The sequence below is a fragment of the Venturia canescens genome, chromosome 2, assembly GCF_019457755.1.
Source record: "Venturia canescens isolate UGA chromosome 2, ASM1945775v1, whole genome shotgun sequence".
NCBI classification, from domain to species: Eukaryota; Metazoa; Arthropoda; class Insecta; order Hymenoptera; family Ichneumonidae; genus Venturia; species Venturia canescens.
In genome coordinates, this window is record NC_057422.1 from 141,676 (window position 1) to 163,600 (window position 21,925).

The 21,925-nt window shown below is 45.4% G+C and overlaps 1 protein-coding gene and 1 non-coding gene across 2 annotated transcripts; both read right to left on the reverse strand.

The window, feature by feature from the left end:
- Positions 1-494: 494 nt before the first annotated feature.
- LOC122406528 (ETS translocation variant 4-like) lies at positions 495-20,792 on the reverse strand. Its single transcript, XM_043412029.1, has 9 exons — positions 20,669-20,792; positions 17,331-17,442; positions 12,886-12,939; positions 11,775-11,834; positions 8,773-8,920; positions 8,524-8,663; positions 2,291-2,871; positions 1,834-2,206; positions 495-1,619 (listed from the first exon to the last, which is right to left on the reverse strand). The coding sequence occupies exons 1-9, from the start codon at positions 20,723-20,725 to the stop codon at positions 1,147-1,149; spliced, it is 1,998 nt and encodes a 665-aa protein (XP_043267964.1). The 5' UTR covers positions 20,726-20,792; the 3' UTR covers positions 495-1,146.
- On the reverse strand, positions 12,641-12,713 carry TRNAK-UUU (transfer RNA lysine (anticodon UUU)). Its single transcript has one exon. It is a non-coding gene; the product is annotated as a tRNA-Lys (tRNA).
- Positions 20,793-21,925: the final 1,133 nt, after the last annotated feature.

Below are 21,925 nucleotides of genomic sequence, written 5' to 3' on the forward strand. Positions count from 1 at the left end.
AAAAAATCAATTTTAGTTACATGCACGAGGTCAAAGCGATGATGGGCGTAGGGGTACCGAATTTTATTTCGACCAAACGACGATGCACTTTAACTCTATGACAGTGCGAGGCACCACCCTCAAAACGCATAATAAAAGCAGTGTGGATCGTCTTTTATTCCGATTGCCACCGGGTGCATGCGTGTTTAATAATAATTTTCTGCCACAAGTATTAATTTATTTAAGGAGCTATTTTTTTGAAAACGCGTGGCATCGATAATGTATTAAACGCAACTGCGGCATTACGTGGTTCGAGGAATAGCTTCATTATTGTAATACCTTCGATGTCACTGCTGCTGCTGGAATAACTTATTTGAGCCGCTCGTTCAACTCGCCGAGATACACCGGCCGGAATCCGATGAGTTCCGCAATTTGCCAAGAACGCCGCGGCGAGCGTTGGCAAATAATCATGTCGAATAATAGAAACAACTCGAATTCTAGGAAATATGGTCGCATAATTTATTATACATCATTACATTTGAATAAACGAAGATGATAAATATTGAATTTACGGAGAGCACCGGGAAAATTCGAAACTTCGGGAGCTCACTATATAGGTGTGTCACTATTTACACGAGTATTCTTGTACTTGTTGCAGCAGCGGGCAAGCGTACCGGCAAGCCCGCGCCCAACAAATCAATAATTTATTGCACACGCGTGATTATATACGGCGAGCTCGTTGATGCATTCGCGCGGCGGCCGCCGAGTATCCTTTTTCCGTAGACCGAATAATAACTTTTTTTTTTCCCTCTTTGCACGACGCGTATCAAGGAACACTCAATTAATGTTGCAAAAACCGAAATGTTCCAAGGGGGGATATGGTTTGTCGAACGACCGAAGAATCTTTCAATTGTTGTTCACGTATGCTTCTCAATTTTCAAGCAAACTATGGATTTTTCTCACTCGACGCACCTTCAATTTTCCACGTTTATGCACCGTGATGAAAAACAATTACGAAAATACATCGAAACTGTTTTAATTGTCACGCCCGCTAACCCATCGATGCACACTTTTCTCCCCTGAGAATATACTGATTATGAATTTCACCCCGATTGAAGCCAAATGTGCTGGTACCATCGGAAATTCATTTTTTATCGAGTGCGAATCTCAACAGACGCAACTACCGACTTCTAGACACGCATAAGGAGCTTGCTCGATTTTCTGAGGCTGGTTTGTCGTCGCCACCACCGCCGCCGTCGCCGCCGCCGCCGCCGCCGCCGCCGCCGCCGCCGCCTCGTTGTCATTGTTGTCGCTGTTATTGCTCGCCGGTAAATGCAATAACCTTTGGCCGGAATTGTAAGCCATATTAGAATGTCTCGTTCTCTCGAGATTTTCGGAACCAGCGACACAATGAGATCTAGATGTATCTTGAACTCGAAGAGGGATCTCAGTCGGAAGTGGATCGTGAGCGGTAAAACGACCGTAATTGAGAAAAGACTCCGGGTAACCGGAAGGTGGATGATGATAGTAGTGATTCCCGGCATATTGATGAGAATGATAACGGGCTGGGGGAGTCTTGAATCCGTCGTTGCTCGAGCCGAGGTACTGGTGAAAATGATGAAGGCTCGACGACGCGTACGCTGCGTATCGAACAAATATTAGGACCGTTTGAAATTCCTCCATCGGGAACATATACGAATATACGAAACGCCCCGTTTCGTTTGACCATTCTTATTATTATCATTATCATCATCATCATCATCATCATCATCATCATCATCATCATCATCATCATCATCATCATCAACATCATCATCATCATTATTATTGTTACTATTAATCGAGGTTCGTTACCGGAAGAGGTATTCGAGTACACGGCGAGAACAGCGTCGTTATAGCCGGAGCAAGCCGGATGTTTGTCAACATCGGAAACGTCAGTTTGGCTCGTATGCTTTACCGTAATAGCCTGACTTCTGGTAACGCTCGTAACGTCACCACCACCTCCGTCGCCTCCGGCCCGAGCCTCGCCGGATATCGTCGGTCCACCTGCCCCGCCGCCGTATGCCATGTTGAACAGGGCCTCTGGATCACACACGAACTTGTAAACGTATCTTTCCCCGGCAACTTTCTGCATTATACCTTTCTCGTAGTAATACCTCAACGAACGACTGAGCTTATCGTAATTCATCGCCGGTCGATTTTTTTGCACGCCCCATCGGCGAGCCACCTATATGCGAGGCATACAAACCCAACATATATATTAACGAACATAAATCGAACGCAAGATCAAACGACGAGGTAACACACTCACCTCTTCGGGTTCGATGAGTTTAAACTCCATTCCCCTGCCGGTCCATGCGATACATGCGGAGTTGACCGGATCATCCAGCAGCGCAACCAAGAATTGCCACAATTGAAGGGATCCTCGTCTGTGTTGTTGTTGTTGCTGATAACCGACGGAAACTTCGCTCCATCCGCAAGTTCCAACGTTCGAGCCCGATCTCTTGCAATAATCCGAGCCCCATAGTAAATTCGGTGAACTGTTTCGCTTCTGATAAGAGGAGGAGGAGGAGGAGGAGGAGGAGCCACCACCGCCGACGCCGCCGCCACCCTGTCGTCGTTCCCAGGATAAATTTCGCAAATCAGGTTGAGCCCCCCCTCCCAATTCCGTCCACGTTGGCGTTATGCTTCTTCTTTGATAAATCTCGGAAGCCGCCCAGATTTCTTGGCGAGATAAGAACGCCGATTCCCCCGAACTTTGGACCGAATGCCACTGGGACGCGGATGAATTCGCGCTCGCGGGCCGATTCGACGTCGGGGAACCTTTCACCTCTCTCACCGATAATCCTGGAGCGAAGTTGTGCTGCTCTCGTTGATACACCAGACTACGAGCTGCAATTTTTAATACGGCCTCTTTTGTCAATCATCTTGTCACGAAACAAACAAAAATGAATTTATTCGAATATACTAAGAATGGATCGATTCGATTTGCAAAACATTTTTAATTATAATGTCAATCGCGCATGCATATATAACGTTATACCCCCGTCGGGTCGCGCGCACGCGGCATATACCACTATGAACCAGCCTAACGAAGAAATCGCATCCGACTCGTCGAAACTCCTTCGTAAACTTTATTATTCATATTTAACGCATCTGTATATTCATACATACCTTTGTATACCCCTCTATACATGTATGCAGCTCGGAGGAGCGTACACCGCGCGCTGGTAGCTCGCATATCCGGTGTACGCTCAATTATTCAAAAGACGAAGCGGTACCCGAGCCAAGCGGCGCGGTGAAACAACCCTTTTAAGCCTCTTTCCTCGTTACGCAACAACGAACCAAAAGCCATTTAGGGCTTTCGCGACAATAACTTTATGCTCCTCCGAACTTGATCTCGATAATATTTTCAAACGCAGCCTCGCCGATTGCTCTCCGAGATTAAAACCGCGTGTAATCGCGCGCGTGTCTCAAAAAGCGTCGGCAAGATTAACCTCGTTTACCCCGCGCAAGGGTGCATGGCCGCGCGCGGTCTGTGGATCCGACGAAGCGATATTCATGTAGGTAATTTTAAATGCAATTACCAATAGTTCCGAATTAAAAGCAGAAATAATAACCTCGCGGGGGGACTCGGGCGGCGGCAGCTACTATTATTCACATTGCACAAACTCTCCCTTCCCCCGTATATACACATCATAAATTCCAAGATAGATCCGAGTTTGAATCGCACGAGGACTGACTTTTCAATATTTTTCAATATTCTCGGTGGGTTGCGAGCAACGTATAAACGGATTACGGATTGAGAATAGCTTTTTTAGGGCAAGCCGCGGCGGGGCTGAGTCAACGCACCGCGAAATCGGGGAATGCGCGGGAGACTCCCTCCTTTCGCGACGAGTCGCGGTAGTACGAGGAGACAATTACGCAAGACATTTTTCGACCCCTCCCGTGCTTCGACGAGTCATTAGGATAACTTCGAACGGTTCGATGCATATCCCAAGATGCCGACTCACTTTTTTCGGGCATTTTTTAATTCTGGGGCAAAGTGGCCACTCACGGAATTCCGATTTTTGGTGGGGCACAGGATCAGTGAGAATTTTATGTTTTTTGAGAAATTTTAGCTATTTGAGGCAGAGGGTGAGAATCATTTTGCGAATTACTGATAATAATCGTCTATTTTATTTTTATTGACAAAAATCGCACTTATAATGGACTTTATCTTCATCAACACCTGCGAATGCGAATAAAGTTGATCGCAGAAAATACAAGCAACGTTCGCCGCTGACAAGAATTTTTCTTTTTTGATGATCTATCTTTTTTCTTACTCACTTGATTCGAGCGATACGACGGACTCGTGATAATGGCGGTTTTCTCACGATTTGCCCCCGATAAGAACGGGCTTTTGCCACTGGTAATGGCAAAATTTATCCAAGTATTCCGACTAATTCTTTTTTCATCCCATCGAAGGAGGGTCCCTACTATGCCTCGTTTCTTTTCAGTTTATCGCAGCCTTCAATGTTCCATGCGGGAATAGTCAATTACAACGTGTATTTAAGAGGATGAATCAGTCGGGGTATATCGCAACCGTGAGTACGAGAGAGATAGCTGCAAATTTCGAAATCGAAATTCTTTGACACAGTTTGACCGATTAAAAAAAGGCTCTGTCAGTCGATTTTTGCCATCGTCCTGCGTAGGCTGACAGAGCCTTTTTTTAATCGGTCAAACTGTGTCAAAGAATTTCGATTTCGAAAATTCCAAGTAAGGTTACCGACTGATCCATCCTATTAACGAGAAGTGACAATTATCGATTTTCACCGCATTCGAGGGGGTGGCCAATTTGCCCCAAAATTTTTTTTTTTTCAAAATTCGAGAAATAAGGAGGTGGAATCATTTTTGGGACATAAAAATAAGTAAATGACCATGTGCTAACCGACAAAACTCGTTAAATTCGTTAAGTGGGCCACTTTGCCCCCTTAGGGCAAAGGCCCACTTAACACTTATGCCCAGGGAGGGAGAGAGAGCTTTTGCTCGCGGACTCGCTACGTCCAAAGCTCCGTCGGAGCTGTTGACTTTTACAACGCGGTATAACTTCGTAAAGCTTCTCTATATACCTCAATATCGCGGTTGCGTATGTTTTTCAACGAGTCAACCTGCCAGTCCTTGCCAGGCTTTTTTGAATATCAATCAATTTCCTGGCGCTGCTCGCGCGGGACGAGCGTTTCACCGGCGGCGGAGCGTGAGCGCAATACCTGATACTCTTACATTCGCTATATTATGCTCTTGCACGCGTTTTTATATTGTCCTCGTTCCGCGTCTTGGTTCTCTTTCCACCCTCTTCTCTCCTTCTTCTCACCGAGCTTCTTCCTTTATCACCCTCCCCGATGAGCAGCACCTCATCCAGTTTTTTCGACTCTCCGTTCACCAAGCGCGATGATATTTATATGATACCGATGATATTTGCCCTTGCTTTTCTTTTGTTCCGACACCCTCGCGAGACGAAGCATCTCGCTCGCTCGAAAAATGTTTTGCTTTCCGAAATGCAGGGGAAAAAAGCAGGATAAGCAACGCCGCCGAATGAAGAAAATACGCGCGGTTTCCGCAAGGGCCGTTGAAAACGAAGAACGAAGGCGCCCCTCGTTGGCGAGACATCGACATAACGCGCAGCGTCCGGAGCAGGCCAGGCCAGGCCAAGGCAGAGCGGAGCAGAGCAGCTAACCTTCTCGTTTGATCCGTAGCTTTTTCTATCTACCGGCTCTATACCTTCCTCCTATTATTAACGTAAACTGCGAGTGAATTATTCAAACGGCTTAATGGGAGAGAACGAGGAGCCAAAAGGAGCAAAAGGGACACGATGAAGGGGAAAAGCGAGTGCACGGGCTTGTGCAGAAGCTCGTAATTCCCAGGTGGTGCGACTGGGAAGTAGTATGTTGAAATCCGCTGCGAAACGATTCGCTGAAAAAATATATTTGGCGAATCAACGAGTGCGCATGACTCGCGGTTTGTACCAATGTTGTTACGACGAATGATTAAACTATATATGTCGCACGCTCCTTATTCGAGTCGATCGCGCTTTTATTATGGCGATATATATTTATTTTCACGCGAGCGGATTCGAGTCTTCGGCAACACACATTACGGAACTACGAGTCTCTCCGGGTTGAGAGCGTGCTTCAATTATTCAATTACTTGTACTTGGAAACGCGTGCAAGAACTCGACTCTCTTGGGAGATGCGCGAAAAAAAAGGCGAAAAAAGCGAACAAGCCCCATCCGTTGCACCCCCGGCGAACCCCGTATAATGTCTTTTCTATATTATTATTACTGTTGTTGTTGCTGTTATTGTCGTTTTCATTGTGCACATCTATAGTCTCGCGGGCGGGACGCGAATATCTATTACGACTGTGACGATTGGCCGGGTGGGGAAGGTCAGTGCTATACGGGCGATATATAGCTCCCGCCGGTGGTTCTTTTCCTTTTGCAAGAAACACAACGTTTGCCATACCACCACCGTAGAAGTGGTGGCATTAGCTCCGTCCGCGGCGTCTTAGGCCGTTTATCCTGCGCTCATATCTCTCGGCAAGAGTACGATTTCCGAGGCGCCAAGTTTTGACCATGCAGTCTTCATAATTAGCCCAAAATAAGATGTTTTTCAAGAGTAAAAAAAATCGAAATTTTGCCTTTAAGGGGGTGAAACGGGGGGTTGAAAGTTGAAGTATCATTATGATGTGTATGCTCCCTAATTTGGACCATGTAGCGCCCTTTTTTTTATCGGAAATGATACTATTTTGCAGTAAAATGAAAATCAAAATTAAAAAAAATAAAAAAATTTAAGGGGGTGGAACGGTGATTTGGGGAAAATTCGTCGAAAACAATTCGTCAAATCACAATTCATCGAATCACAATCCTTTGAAAATTTGTCGAAAACTCGTTAGAAATACTGTTTTTGATTTTTAGGTGGGTCCGGAACATCACTCAATAGGGTTTGTAACGTTGAGGCGCGTTTTTTTTTTAATTTATAAAAATGTTGAAATTCATTTCTCCATTCGACACATCTTTGATGTGTGTGCGGAATCGTTGGGTGGGTTTAAAGCACCTTCGGTGTGTGTACGGAATAGTTGGGCGAGCTTGGAACACCTATGATGTGTGTGCGGAATCGTTGGGTACGTTTGAAGCACCTTCGATGTGTGTGCGGAATCGTTGAACGGGTTTGAAGCACCTGCGATGCGTGCGCGGAATCGTTGGGTGGGTTTGAAGCACTTTCGATGTGTGTGCGGAATCAATCGTTAAATCTTGGCCCATCCGAAATCGTACTTTCCCCAATGAATTGAAGTTATATTTTGTAACAATGTTCGCTTGTACTGCCAAATAAACAAATGAACGCAAATTGAAACAGGAGATGGTAAACAACACAACACAACAACACAACAAGACAACCTCCACGTGGTGTTTTCCGGGTTACGCTAATAGTCTGCAATTTAGCGCACACATTTTGAAAATCAAGGCGCAATGTTTTAATACGGCATTGAAACACTATTAAAAATACTATTTTATACTTCGAAAAATCATTTCAACGCAAGATATTAATACCCTCACGTATTCGCGTGCGTTAGAAATTTATCATCAATAGCCAAAAAAACACTTTTTTTCAACTTCAAATGGTCATAACTCCTTAAGGAAGCCGAATACGCAAAAATTTTATTCTTGTAATTCGTTTTAGAATGGTCGAAATATAAAGAATCAATCGTCAAATTTTGGCGCCTCGGAAATCGTACTCTCCCCTATCTCTCATAACAGTACCTGCTTTGTTTTTGATTGTTGTTATTCATACTATTATTGTTATCACGATTGTCATTACGGGGATAAATAAGTCTGTGACTCGAGTAGCCATTGAATGCGAGCGAGTCCTACTTTTTCGCCTTCTCGCGTGCAGAAATAACGTATACTCAATATATCGCGAAGACTCCTGTATATGAGATAACAAATTTCACTCGTATAATTACTACTGTGTATGCGTTGGTGCGATTAGTTCTCGTAAAAACAAGTACTCCGGCAGACTATAAATATAATAATGCGACGAAAAGGAGAAAGGAGAGAAGGTGCACGAGTCGGATGACGGAGCGAATTGAGGGAATACTACATGCGTCGCCCGCGTTCTTCTTAGATTTGTCACGGAACAACGAGGGACGAGATTTCCGATCGAGTGAGCAGGCTCGAATCGCGACTCGTCTCATTCAAGTTGAGTCTGAAATAAATGATTCGCTGGGTCAACCTTTCCATGAGAAATTCTTCTCGCGTCAGATTTACCAACAGCAACGAGGACGCATCAACGAGCGCTTCCCTCATTATATGCGCATGTATTTCAATCAATTCATATTTTATTCTGCCCCCCGCCATGCACAAACATAACTATTGTAGCGCAAGTTTTTCCAAAAGATACGCGCCTCGAGGGCTCAATGAGGCGCCGCGGCGGCGGTGACGCCGGCTATCACGCCGCAATACGCGCTATACTATAGACTGAATAATATAGATTGAACAATGATGTTTACCTGTTAGAGGCTCTTGAATTCTAGAAGCCGTCAAACTCGTCACGGGAATCGGTTCGATGTAGCCTCGATCCTTTGGCTCTTCTTTTACAGCAACGTTATTTTCCGTCGCTTCCCTATTTTCATCACTAACGCGATTATTTCTGTACCAAAAGAGACCCCGAATTACCGTCGCTCTGTTTTTTTTCGTATCGTTTTTTATTATAAGTATACCTACTAAACACGAAATAAGATATATTATATATGCTCTACCCGAAACAAGATGAAGAGGCTGCGGGACTCGGATCGAGGAAATTGTTGTTTCGAATGTTGGACTCTCGGTGGTCCGAATACTGCGATTCAAAACGATCGGTGTTGACTCTTTTGCTGCATTGCGAGGATCCACGCTTGACGTCGTTACCTGTGAATTACATCAGATAACAGCTATAACTATACATTTTGGAATCGCTCGCTCTTGATGCAATCAATTTTCTATACATTTTTCTCACTGACGCGACGAATGAGACATTCACCGTGCCCCTTTGTATGTTTTTTTTTCTCGCCGCACGCGAGCAATCGTGTATATATAGACTTTTGGACGCTCGACTCTCGTACTCTCGTATACCGCGCGCACATTAATGGGGGGCACGCGTGCATCGCATCCGCCGTCTTACTGTGCGCCCGGCGGCGGTGCATGCGGGAGTATAGAAATGCGACAATGACACAAGGACGCGTGGCGGACCGGAAGCGTCATGGCGCATCGTCATAGCCGCCGCCGCCGCCGCCGCCGCCGCCGCACGCGAGGGTCTAACGGAGACACGGAGCCGTTTCTCTCCTCTTTCTTCCGTTATATACGCATCAAAGCGTACTTTTATTGTATCCGTATATTTACGCGATTCCAGCAGGGGGGAATCGACGATAAATCAAAAGGATATCGTATAGTCGTGGGAATAGTGTCGCCGCTGCTCAACGACGCGCGCGGACCTACGCACCCAATAATTTTATTTACAAACATACCCGCGTGAGTATCGTACTCCGGTTTGTTATAATAGCGTTTCGTGTGCGCGCAACAAGATTCCCTGCTGCTGTTGTTCTGATTTTTTAAATTAAATTAGTATGCGGTCGCGCGCACCCAAACTCGATTCGCGCTTCGCGAAACAAATATTCGGAGCGAAATAGAAACAACCTTTTGTTGGCCGAATAGAAAAATTATTTTCGTTTTAAAAGCTGAAAACGGATCGAGTTTTTTGAGGGTATTATTATATATATTATGATAACCGCAACGGCGGGGGCTGCTTTTGCTGCGTATATATATATATATATAGGTATACACACGTTTCCCGACTGATTTAATAACGCGTTAAGAGGGAGTGAAAAAAGAAGTCCGTGCGCGCAAAGAGCTATATATTGACTCCAATAGTTATAATCACGGGATTACACGATCGAGCACTTTGCGACAATACCTGAGACAACAGTTGGCGCACTTGCACCCCTGCTTGATAGGAAAAGGCTCTGTAAATCCGCGAATATCTCCAGCAACGATTCATCTCCTCGTACCGTAGCGATCCACCCCCCTCACCCCGCGTACCCTCGTGTACATAGATCAAATTCGGAGGAGGAGCGCGCGCGGCAGGAAGGGCTCTTTGTTTGATCTCTGGTATAAATTGAGCCGTCAATTTTTTTCTTCCCAGTCAGCCGCTTCTCGTCTTTGCTGGTTTATACTCGACTATTATATAGAATCGGAGCCCCGATTCGGTTCTAGCTTGCTTCTCTTCTCTCGCGTCCTCTCCCGTACCCGCCGCTTCGTATAGACCTCGGGCTATTTGCATTACTTCGAACCTACCGTTTCGTTTTTCGTTCAGACACTTCCGGAATTATTACTCCATCGCTGGTTAAACAATCACATTATTTCATATATATACCGGCCGCACCTTTTGACATATTATAACTATTATAATAGAGCGTTTTATCGTAACTAAATTAATATATTATTGAAACGTATTTCGATATTCGGGAGATGATGAATTTCCCAAATATCGGAACTTTGGATTCTCCTCTCGCACGTAGGAGAGGTGTCTGTGCAGGATCCATGCACTGACCGGCGGGTTTTTTTGTTATATAAGAGCGGGTAAAGAGCATCGAGTACTCAAAAACGTACTATCGTGACGAAGCCAGGCTAACATAAGTGCAATGCCTTGGTAGCGCATCACCGTACTTGTATTGTACGGATAGACGTTTTGTCAACGTCTGACCCGTCTGACCCGTCTGACCGGCGGGCAGAGTGCGCAATGCCTTGACGATTATTACTCAGTTTCTAGTACAATTTTGGCACGAATAAGTAGGAGGATAAAGGAAAGGCTGGGAGCCTTATTGTCGTCGTACGTACGCGGGCGGTGCTTCGCCGCTGACGCGAGAGCGCTCCGTCCGTATCCCTCTGACAGACTTCTGTCAAACCAAAAATCGTGCCAGGGTGTAAGGCTGTCCCCGTTACAATATGCGCCATGCAGCGATTATATTGCTCGCTTGGGTAATCGTTTATGTTTATGCATCGATGCTACGACCTTTCGGTCGCGGGACCACCGCTGGTGTAATTTGATAACGCATATACATATGTAGTATATACTTATACAAGCGTTCGCGGGCACGAACAGGATATAAAAATACACTGGAAATACGTGATTTTTCCTCGTGTCGCGAGTCGTCGGAATAAGGAATGCGAAAAGAGATATATAGAGACAAGAGAATACCGGAGTTTCGGACGGACTGGGATGGAGGGTGTTGAATAGCGGAAACTACATTGTTTCCGGATGCGATGAAAATAGTATTCGCGCGCAACCGTATCTATATATATATTTCAGGCAGATATAGGCAGGCGGTGGACCGCCGCGAGTCTCTCCGTTCCTATTTTCCTATTTTGCAACGCCCTCGACAAATTTGCTCAAACGGTAAACTGTATACGAGTCGGGCTCGGCGCGCAGTTGCTCCTGTACCATTCGCTAAGGGCAAATGGCAAGAAAGCACCCGCTCGTCTCGTCTTCGACATTTCCCCGTCGAAGAGCGTGAGCGAGAGTCTCGTTAGTGCGGAAATTGTTGGATTTACCACGGGATTGCAGTTTCGTATAGCAACATAATCGATGCGTCTTTCGAAGATCGTGTTGTCACGGTACAGTGTGTATACTATTTCCGATGTGCCGCGATCTTTGTCACGGCGGTATGCCACCAGCGAGCGCCTGATGGTTTATTCTTTATATTCGCGTACCAATTCGATCGCTTACCCGACATATGATGAAATTCTGGCACGAATTGCTCGCTGTCCTCCGTTTCACAGCTACTCCCTGAAACACGAAATATTTTTTTCAAGCTGTAAGTATATATACAACATGCACAACAGCAACAACGTCCCTGGCTTTATTGAAATTCGTGCGCTGCTCAATTATAGTTGGCGTATTAGTTTGCTGAGCCGATGCTGCAACACCCACCGCTGCCTCAGGCACGTTAATTAACATCTCGAAAATGTACTTTTCCAACGTAAGCAAGGAAGAAGGGTGTTGCTTGTTTCTATATACAGAACCGCGCGTTTCCACCCTCTGCGTACCGCGATCATCGCTGCTCCCTGCTCCGCCTCCGATACCGCGCGCCTTCTTCGCGATCACGTATACATATACAAACATCAGGCAATAATAACCAGCGTATACATATACCCACCCGCACGGTAGACACGAAAGATTGAAATTAATGTTATTCGAGTTATTTGGATCAAGGGGTTTCTGCCGAGAGCCAACATTTTTTTCATTTTCTTTTGTTTTTCTTTTTTCTTTTCTCACGTACTACGCGCTCCTTAAAATTGCGGAAAAAAATGGAAAAACGCGCGTGGCTCAATTCGCGGCGTTCTTTCGTATCCAAAAGCAATATTTCCTTTCGACATCGATAATCTTTTTTTTTGTATGTTTTTGCCAAGACCGGTGCAAGCACGAAAATGTTTATGTTTATATCCTGAATCTGCTTAACCGTGCCATCATCACGAATAATTCGAGACGCGATTACCGAACGCGCGCGGTGATCCGCGTTGGAGCGTCTATCGATATCGCCGATGGAATGAAAATATATCTAAAGAGAGAGAGAGAGAGAGAGAAAAAAAAAACGCCCGAACAGGGACTCGAACCCTGGACCCTCAGATTAAAAGTCTGATGCTCTACCGACTGAGCTATCCGGGCAACGGGTAAAATGTTTCCGCGTGACTTTTACAAATTTCTGCGCCAGTGCTAACAACAATGATAACAACGATAGATCGACGGCGTCGTCGCGTTATTGTGCCGGATATGTGCCGGATGTTGACGATATTAGAAATACTCGGGGGGATATATCGTTGCTCAAGATCAGACTCACCGTCTTGAAGCCAGGTTTCGTGCCTGAAGTCTTGCTGTGGATATAGTTGTGTACCTGGAATTAAAAAATACACCGTTAATTATTAATTCATAATTGACAGAAGAAATATAGTATACCTACTTATTGTCGCAAGGAAGGAAGGATTAACGGAAGAAGAAAATAAGTAGGGAAATTGGAAGGGAACGCGACGGAGTTGCTCGCAGAGATGAGTTGAAAAAGCCCCCACCAGCCGGTGCGTGGCGGCGCGGGACGCGTCGAATGGTCGTCGTAAACCGAAAGTGGGTAGGTATACTATATATTGTTTACGCAGCGGCGAGTCGTCGTCACTAATTGTTGTCGCGTGCACAAATCCGATTCGGGTTGTATTTGATGATGGGTCTGCAAGATTCGCCACGGGAGGGAGGTCACTCATCGATAATTCGGTTATAGGCCCATCGACGAAGTACGCTTCGATGCGCCGTGCTGCTCGTCGTCGATAATGGCACGCACTCTCAACGCCTCTTTCCATCTTTATATACTATTTTATTCTCCGATCGGATGCTTCGAATCGAAGCGATACGCGGGTCGGAAGGTCCGCCCGCCCCGTCGCATCGAGCGCTTGTCGCAAAAACGTATAATTCCCTCTTTTTTTTTTTCATGCAAACGGGAAATTTTCAACGGGAAATTGGACGGTTTTTAAGTGAGAATAGGTCGAGCCCTCGTCACTCTGGTAGAATCAGAAACGCGCGCGGATAAGGGAGTAGTATTGAGAGTTTCCTCTGCGTGGTTCAACGCCGCGGTAGCCGGGGTCCCCCGATCGGAGTCGATCCTATTCCTATTCCTGTTTGCACGTTCGTTCGACGAGAGAAGCCCTTGGCAGACCGCGACGGGTTACCGCCAGGAGGCTACCTCGGGGGTAGGGCGTAACGCGATTACTATGGAGAAATTGCAGCATTATAGGCACTGATTGAGTTACAGCAGGGGGGAAAAGATGCCGATGCTGAGCAGCATATTTCTGGTACAAATGGAAACTCACCACCACCGACCTTCTACATAAAGTGTCAATCATCGAAACTGTAGCGCATACACCCACGTCTGCGCCTCGTTCGTATATCGACTCGTTTTTCTTATTCGCTATAACTTTCCGTGAATCTTCCGTGCGAACGAAAAGATTCAGGATCTCGGCAAACAACGGTGCAACGATTTTTATTTCAGGGGAGATATCTCGCGCACTCGTTGCTTTTTATCATTATAGAGCATTACCTTTGCGGTTTGCGGTGTCGCATTTGCCCCGTTCTTTATATAGGCTCATTCGTTTACACGATATCCTCCGTTATCACCGTGTTACGCTTTTTTCTCTCCTCTATGGAGAGGATATCTGGTTATTCCGTACCATATTATATTTACTCTCAATGCGCTCGTCCATGCGCTCCCGCGTATATAGGTTCCCGTACCGCAATCGCCCCCAACGAGAAGCGTATATTGAGACGTACAAGACATCCCAACCCGGCCGGGCGACCTCGAAAAACACCGAGGTCCGGCTCGATGTATTTCACACGATCTCGTACGAACTGCATGACCGGCGCGGCGGCGGCCATATATTTTGGCATTCGATACAAAGGCCCGAGACCCGGACAAACCACGACGCGCGACATAAGCGTTCAAAAGTCTAGATAATACATCTCGAAAACTCGTTCCTCATATTTTATTATAAACTAATGAAAAATCATCCTGAAATTTTGTTATCAACGTATCGTAATTAGACTCGATTAAATCGGAAAAAATACACGGAATCGAAGATAAATGTTTCCTAATTTAATTTTATATGAAAATTTTAGTAAAACAAATGAAAGAAAAATGTAATTTTACAGCGCGCGCGCGCGCCGATCGAACGTTCTAGAAACAATTTCGCGCGACGCGAACACATTTCTTTGGTCAATTTAAATGATTAATAATAATTGATTTTGGTTACAAAATAAAAATTTTGTAAAAATAGTTAAATAATTAATTACCTCAAATTTTGATCGTTTTATTTGTATAAAATAATTTTGGAAAGCATGAAAAAACGGAACGAATCAATAAATTGCGTAAATATACGGGCGCTAAGCCAATCAAAATTAAGTGAGATTAAAATTCGGCGTTCGACTTTTCAATCGTCAAAAGTCACGACCATGGGGGGGTATAAAACTCGGTGCGCGCGACCAATTCGGATGGCAGTCCATTCTGAAATTTCCGACTCGGAACAAATATAACAAGGTTGACCTCAAACACTCTATACCTGATCCTAGCAAACATTATAAAGCCGGCCATACGCGCTACGGTTTACCGCGGAGAGGTCTACCTGTATACAGACGTGTACAGGCGACCGGAGCAAAATCGAAAATCAATTTTTTCGGGTCTGACCGTGCGCGGTAAACCTGAGCGTGCGTGGATGTTTTTCGGTGCCCCATACACGCTATACGACGTCAAGTTGACCTGTACAGGTACAACTGCACAGGCAAACCCGTCAGGTATAAACGTAGCGTGTGGTATGGCCGGCTTGAGTTTTCGGAGGGGTTCGGGAACGATCTCATCCCCGTATAGTCCAATCCTAATTTCCAAATTTCTGATTTATTAACCCATTACCCCCTCCCCCAAACGGACGCTCTTCCGTCTCATCTTTCAACGGCTATTCCTTCTATGAAATCCGTACGGGAAAAATTCATCGCTAATCCCATCCGACGCGAATAATGTCCTCAGCTCTCAGAATCCCCGCCCAGAATTTTCAAAAAAATTTCATTTAAGACAGTTGTGCTTGTTTATTATTTAAAAAAAAAAAAAAAAAAAAAAAAAAAAAAAAAAAAAAAAAAAAACATTTTCTCGCGCTCTAATATTTTTTCTATCGACATTTTCTCATCGGAATTCGATGGAGATCTCTCTGAGGGGTCAAGAGTTTACGATCATGAATTCTAATCTTCAAAATCCATCACTAATAATAATTACAGCAAACATCGCAATTGAAGAAGGTGAAAGTGGAAGTTTTGATGCCTCTTTCATTGCTGAACCAAATGATTCTGGAGATTCTGGCTCCGATTCTGAACCGGGAAATTCCCCAAACGTTATCAATGAAATTGAAGACGATGCTACACCCCTATTGATATGAATTAGTCCTAAACAAAAATTTTCATTATGCTAATTTTCTTATAAATTTTCGTATGTCTCTCGACCTTCGTTAGTCCGATGATGGGTTAGAATATTTTGCCCGTCATCTTGGCCCATCATCCGCTATTTTGGATTCGGCAAATCTGATAACGAATTCGTAATCGGCGCCCTCGAATACCCCTATTTACCACTTTGCGAGAAACTGCGAGCGAAATACAATATCCGACAACCGGCGAGCGCAATCGCGAATGTTTTAGCAAAATAATTAATAAAAAACAAATTTTCGCGTAAAAATCGGTGAAATAATTGAATAAATTAAATCGGTTAAAAATTTTGAAAACACAGATTCCCGCGTTCGACGCGTTCTCTCTTCAAATTCCGTGCTACCTTTTATTAATTTTATTAAGTTAGCTCGAATCGACGCGCGGCCGACGTTCAGGCCAGGTTCTTATTCAGGCGAGAGCGTTACGTTACGGTATACTCACACTTTTGTTTTTTTTTTGTTTTTTTGTTTTTTTTTTTTCTCGTTTTCATAATCGATTGTATTTATATTCTCGTTATATGCGGCGTTCGTCGAGTTCGGCCTGCCAGAATCACAAAACTTTTGGAGAAAAAAATAATGTCGCGATGCGATACGAAGACACAAAGATATCGACCGCGAGATGGGCTCGACGGCCTGCCCGTGACAGCGTTTCTTCTCGGGGCGTGTGACGAGATCTCGGCGCGCTCTTCCTTTTCTCCTTCGTCCCTCCCGCTTCACTTTCTCTCCCGTTTCTCCTCTCTCCGCGCTTCGATCTCTTCATGCGGCTTCTCTTTTTTATTCTATTCCACCGAGTTTCTTCGTCTCATGCATCTCCTAGCGTACACGCGCAAGCTCGGTACTATCGCGCTGCTCATAGTTCAGAAATTACTTTCGAGCGAAGCCCGACTTTCGATCCACACGTGCGTCGGTATATCGTATGACACATGGGCGTCTCTTTTCATCTCATCGGCCGCCGATATATAGCCTCTGAAACTTTTCATATATCGTTTACGTGTTTGCAGTAGACTCGCGCGCACCGCTACGCCTCTTTCATCCCCGTATTCTTTCTATCAAAGAAGCTTCAAAGCTCAAAAGACGTTTTCGTCGGAGAGGGTGCGCGCACGATGAGCGGGTGCTAATAGACTTTTCGTTCGCGTTCCGTTGAAAAGCAACGCGAGACGAGCGGTATTAGGTACTTCCTATATATGCTGCTGGGGCTCGCTCGCGTTTCGAGTCGACCGAAATTAAAAGGTTCCTCTCCTCGTCTAATGTAAGTAACAAAATAAAAAGAGGTTATATTTACCATGCTGATTTTTGTTGTCACCGGTTGATTCGGGTACCGGGTAAGTCGGACAGTAAGCGGTACTATCCGCAGCGAGCATCGGTTCTTCCAATCGGCCATAACCATCGCCGGCCTAAAACATTGAAATGCGTTAAAAATTGTTAAATTATTATCTCGAAGGGCGAATTATCGATATCGGTTGTATATAGAGCGGCGGCGAATGACACTTGCGCCGAAAAGGTTATGAGAAAACAAAAAACGATATAAATGGCCTCGAATGAGGCCAACGAGGTGATGGGAACGCGCGGTTGTTGGGGTGGTAAGGAAAAAGGGTGAGGACATCCGGCGGACGATTGGAAGGTTTCCTCCTTGCGAAGCAATCTTGTGGTAAACCCGATTACCGGCCCAGCGAATTCACGACTATTAGTGCGCGCGTTTTCCTCCCGTATATACCGTCGCCGTATACCTTGGCCCCCCCTCTTCCCGCGACTCCGACGTTTCTATCATCGCGGTGTTCTTTCGTGTCACCGCGCGCCCGACGGCCGCTTTCCCCTCACCATTTTCACCATTTTCACCATTTTCACCGTTTCAATGGTGAATATTCGTTTTATTTTTTGCCTAGGACATTGACTAGGACTTATACCTATATAGATAGACTTTGGAGAGCGAGAGCAGAGATTCAACCAACTCGAATTCGCGTTACAAAACAAAGCCCATATAGGATCGAAAGCTATTAAAACTAGCCCCTACTTCAACATCCTTCTTCATATACAGTTGAGACTGCGCCTAGGACGTTTGCGCCGACGCATTACCCTACCCTCCTTTCAATACTTTATCATCCTCATAATATATCATTAATTTCTTAATCGCTATTAATGATCGCCGTATTACATCCTTGTGAAACGTAAAGTTCCGTGCACGGTGGTGATTCGTAATATAAAGCTCCGCGCCCAACCACAGCCAACATTCAAAATGCTGCGCATTAATATTAATTACGCGTCGTTTAATCGACGATTTAATTTTTTTGACTCAGCCGCGCATCGTTCAATCCGGAACGCAAAACCTCATATCGCAGCATGGGCGCGCCCACCGAGATTTTCCATCTAGCGCAGTATCGCGAACCGCGATTACCTAGATTTATCCTAGATTAGATATTTTTATATAGTTGGCGCGCTCACGAATCTCGGTATGACGGTTGCATCGGTATAACAAATACAAATATAAGGAGGATCCAAGTGTATATACGAGAAAATTTGCGCGAGGTAACGCGCGTTCGAGGACAATTAATCGGGAATGGGGAACGCCGCAAGTGCTGGATGAAGCGCCAAAAGTCAATTCGTTATTAATTAGGTAGCATTGAGAAAAAAAGAGCCTTTGTAGACTCGCGCGGCGTACTTTTATCCTGCCTGTTGGACGTCATCTGGACAAAAGAAAATCGTCTCGCGAGCATCCCCTTCGTGTGTTTCGTTCATCGCATCGTCTCTCGCGCTCTCACTTATCCCGGCTGAGGCGATCGAGGGGTCTCGGTCGCCTCAGCCGGACAATGAAGACGCGCACGGTGGCGGTAGCTCCGAACGACGAACAATGCGAGCTCCGACGAATGAAAGAATATTGTTTGTTCGGTAAAACTCCACCATACATATTGAGCCAACTATATCATATATTGACGCGCGATTGGAGCCGCGATTCCGACGCACTACCAAATGCGACTTTTCACCCCGAATAATCGCTCATTTAACAGTTCGTATATACCTCATCGCTATAACGATAGTTTTTCGTATATAGTATCATATTTTCTTATCCGCGTTATTATTACTATCAATATATTTCTTATCATTGCACGAGCTATCTGTAACCTACGGATGCACCGATGAGACTCGACTATACGAGGCGTCCGCTCTTCTTTTTAATATATCGCATTCACCCGTTTCAACCATAAACCCGCGTGCGCGGTTTCGTTTGATTTATTAATTGCTATGGTCAGTAGCAGCACGCGGTGCGCGAATCTATTAGCTTCGGAATTTATCGTCAAACGGTTATCCCTGTTCGCTCGGGGGCGCGGGGGCTCTCTCGTTGCGTCTAATCTTCGTCATTGACCGGCGAGAGCTATCGTCGATCGCCGGTCTCGAGCATAACCCGCGAGCGCTCCGTCACCTCATATAATCGTGTCATGCTGGGGGAAACGTTTCTTATATATCAACGTATCCGAGAGACTCGTATACGCGTTTATTACCAACGATGACAACGGGAGAGGAGAACGGGTCAATCGAGTCACGCGTGGGTAAATTATACGCGCAGGGGAGAGGGAGCGTGCGTCCGTGCGTCCGTGCGTCTGTGGGAAACGAAAGCGATGTTGAGAATAAACAAAGATAAATCAAATGATTTTACCGGTGTGTCGCGAAGCTATTGAGAAAGTCAAGCAGCAGGTTATGGTGCATGCGAGAGAGCTATATTGCAGAGGAGGGGTCCCTGAACAAGGGCAAAAGCCATTCGGATTGGGAAAACGGGGGCACAGCGAGCCGCTGATGGGCTATATGAAAAAAATCTCTGGACTATATAATAACGCAACGTTTCCGCGTGTAACGCCGTCCGTATAATCGAATACTCGGTTTCGAGCAAAAAATAAAAACAATGCGATAAAAATTGGGGAAAATAAAATGTCTCGGCTCTCGGCGTCAGGAGGCCGGAGAGCAAGAGAGGTCGACCGGGCACGATCCCTTTGATCCTGTTTCCGCAGCGATGAAGCAGGGCACCCGGAACCCTCCGACCCCCCATGACGACAAAGTGGGAATCGGGGATGGGATGGGAAATGATGCCACACTCGGAATCCGGCAACGTCACGGTATCGAGAAAGTATTGGAGGGAATTATTGGGGGGCGAGACAAGAGTGCGATTACAATTGCGCGTTTAGCGGCAAAATAAAGGGTGGTGCGGCGATAGAACGCTCCGCCGCTCGTCGTGGTGCTGGGATACGAGGTGCGACTCGTATATCTTCCGGTTTTTCGCATTGTGCATAATCTGCGATTAAATCCAATCTCGTTGTTTGATAATTTTTCGTATTAGAGAGAATCGCGATACGATTCGAATAGGACAAATATTTTATCCATTATTTATCGATTTTTTTATATTAATAGGTAAGTATATGAAATATATGAAAACTCGGATGAATTATAACACATCTGCGTGTCATATGATGAGCCTCGCGATCGTTATGATCGAATGCAATATTCGCACACTTTTGCGCAATAAGGACACGATCCCCGATTATATTTTGGTATTCCGAAGCCGCGCGCGATCGCGATTCCTTCACAAATATTATCCTGATTAAATGTAATAACGAATAAGGTGTTTCATCTTACCATTCTCGTTAAATCGACAGTAACCGCTGGTACTTCTTGATCGGCGAGGTTCATCATATCGCTGCCGCTCGTCGCCCCGAGTTCTTGCACGCGCTACGTCTCGATACGAAGCAGTCACAGAATCCGATGATTATATTAAAATAAAAAAAAAACGAATAATGTAAAAAAACGTAAAATACACGCACGCAACGCGATTTATGAATAATTAGCCCTCGCGGTCCCGTGTAAAAAAAAAAACGCGTGATCGGGGGGCGCACGCCCCCGCGCCGATTACCGATCAAATCGCACGGCAATCGCAACGGTATGACTGCAACTGGTGCCAGCACCGTCACCCTCGTCGTCGTCGTCGTCGTCGTCGTCGTCGTCGTCGTCGCCGCTGCCGCCGCCGTCGCGTCAGGGGATTTGATCTCGGTGGTGAGTTTCAAGAGAATGTATATTCTCGTGTGGGCGAAGGTTCGGAGTTCGGAGGAAGATAAGGGGGTTGGCGCTTCCGCTGGTACGTCAACGCCCACTGCGTATCACCGCGTACAACCCTGTAATGGATTTTGCTCGAGCCTCGGCGTTGCTCCCTCTCTCCAGATGCTACGGACTAGGGGCGGAGTCACGACTCATTGGATGACTCGAAAACTCCTTCGATAACATTTTCCACTTCCGACCAAGAGCTTTTCCACATTATTTCACCTCGTAACACTTCTGGTACCAATCAACGATCCCACAATCCTTCTTCTTCTTCTTCTTCCATACTCTATGTGTACTAGCTGCGTGTACCGCGCAACCTCTCCCCCGCTCTTCATATCGTTTTTTTTTTATTTATTTTTCGTCTTCTTTATCTTTTCATTCGTTTTAATATTATTGAAATTTTGCATTCTCGCATGCTCCTGCCGAACCGAAAATGGCGAGACTCGTTCATCCTCATATTTATCCGGTAGGCGGGCAATACGCTGCTGCATGCCGCTTATATATTGTACGTATTATTGTCGTCGGTCAATTTTTCCTTTTTACCATTTAATCATACTATTCCAAAATCTACCGCCAGTGTGCTGCGAGTGCGTCGAATATAATAAATGCGTGTTTTGGTATATACACATATAGGTCATATCGTCATGATTTATATCACATTATTAGGATATCTCATATCGCATCATTATATGCGAGCTTCGACTTTTATTTCGACTCCCAGCATGCACGAATCCGTTTCATTTTCGATATTCCTGCATATTAATTAATCATCGGAGGTCCGACGCGATCGCGGTATCT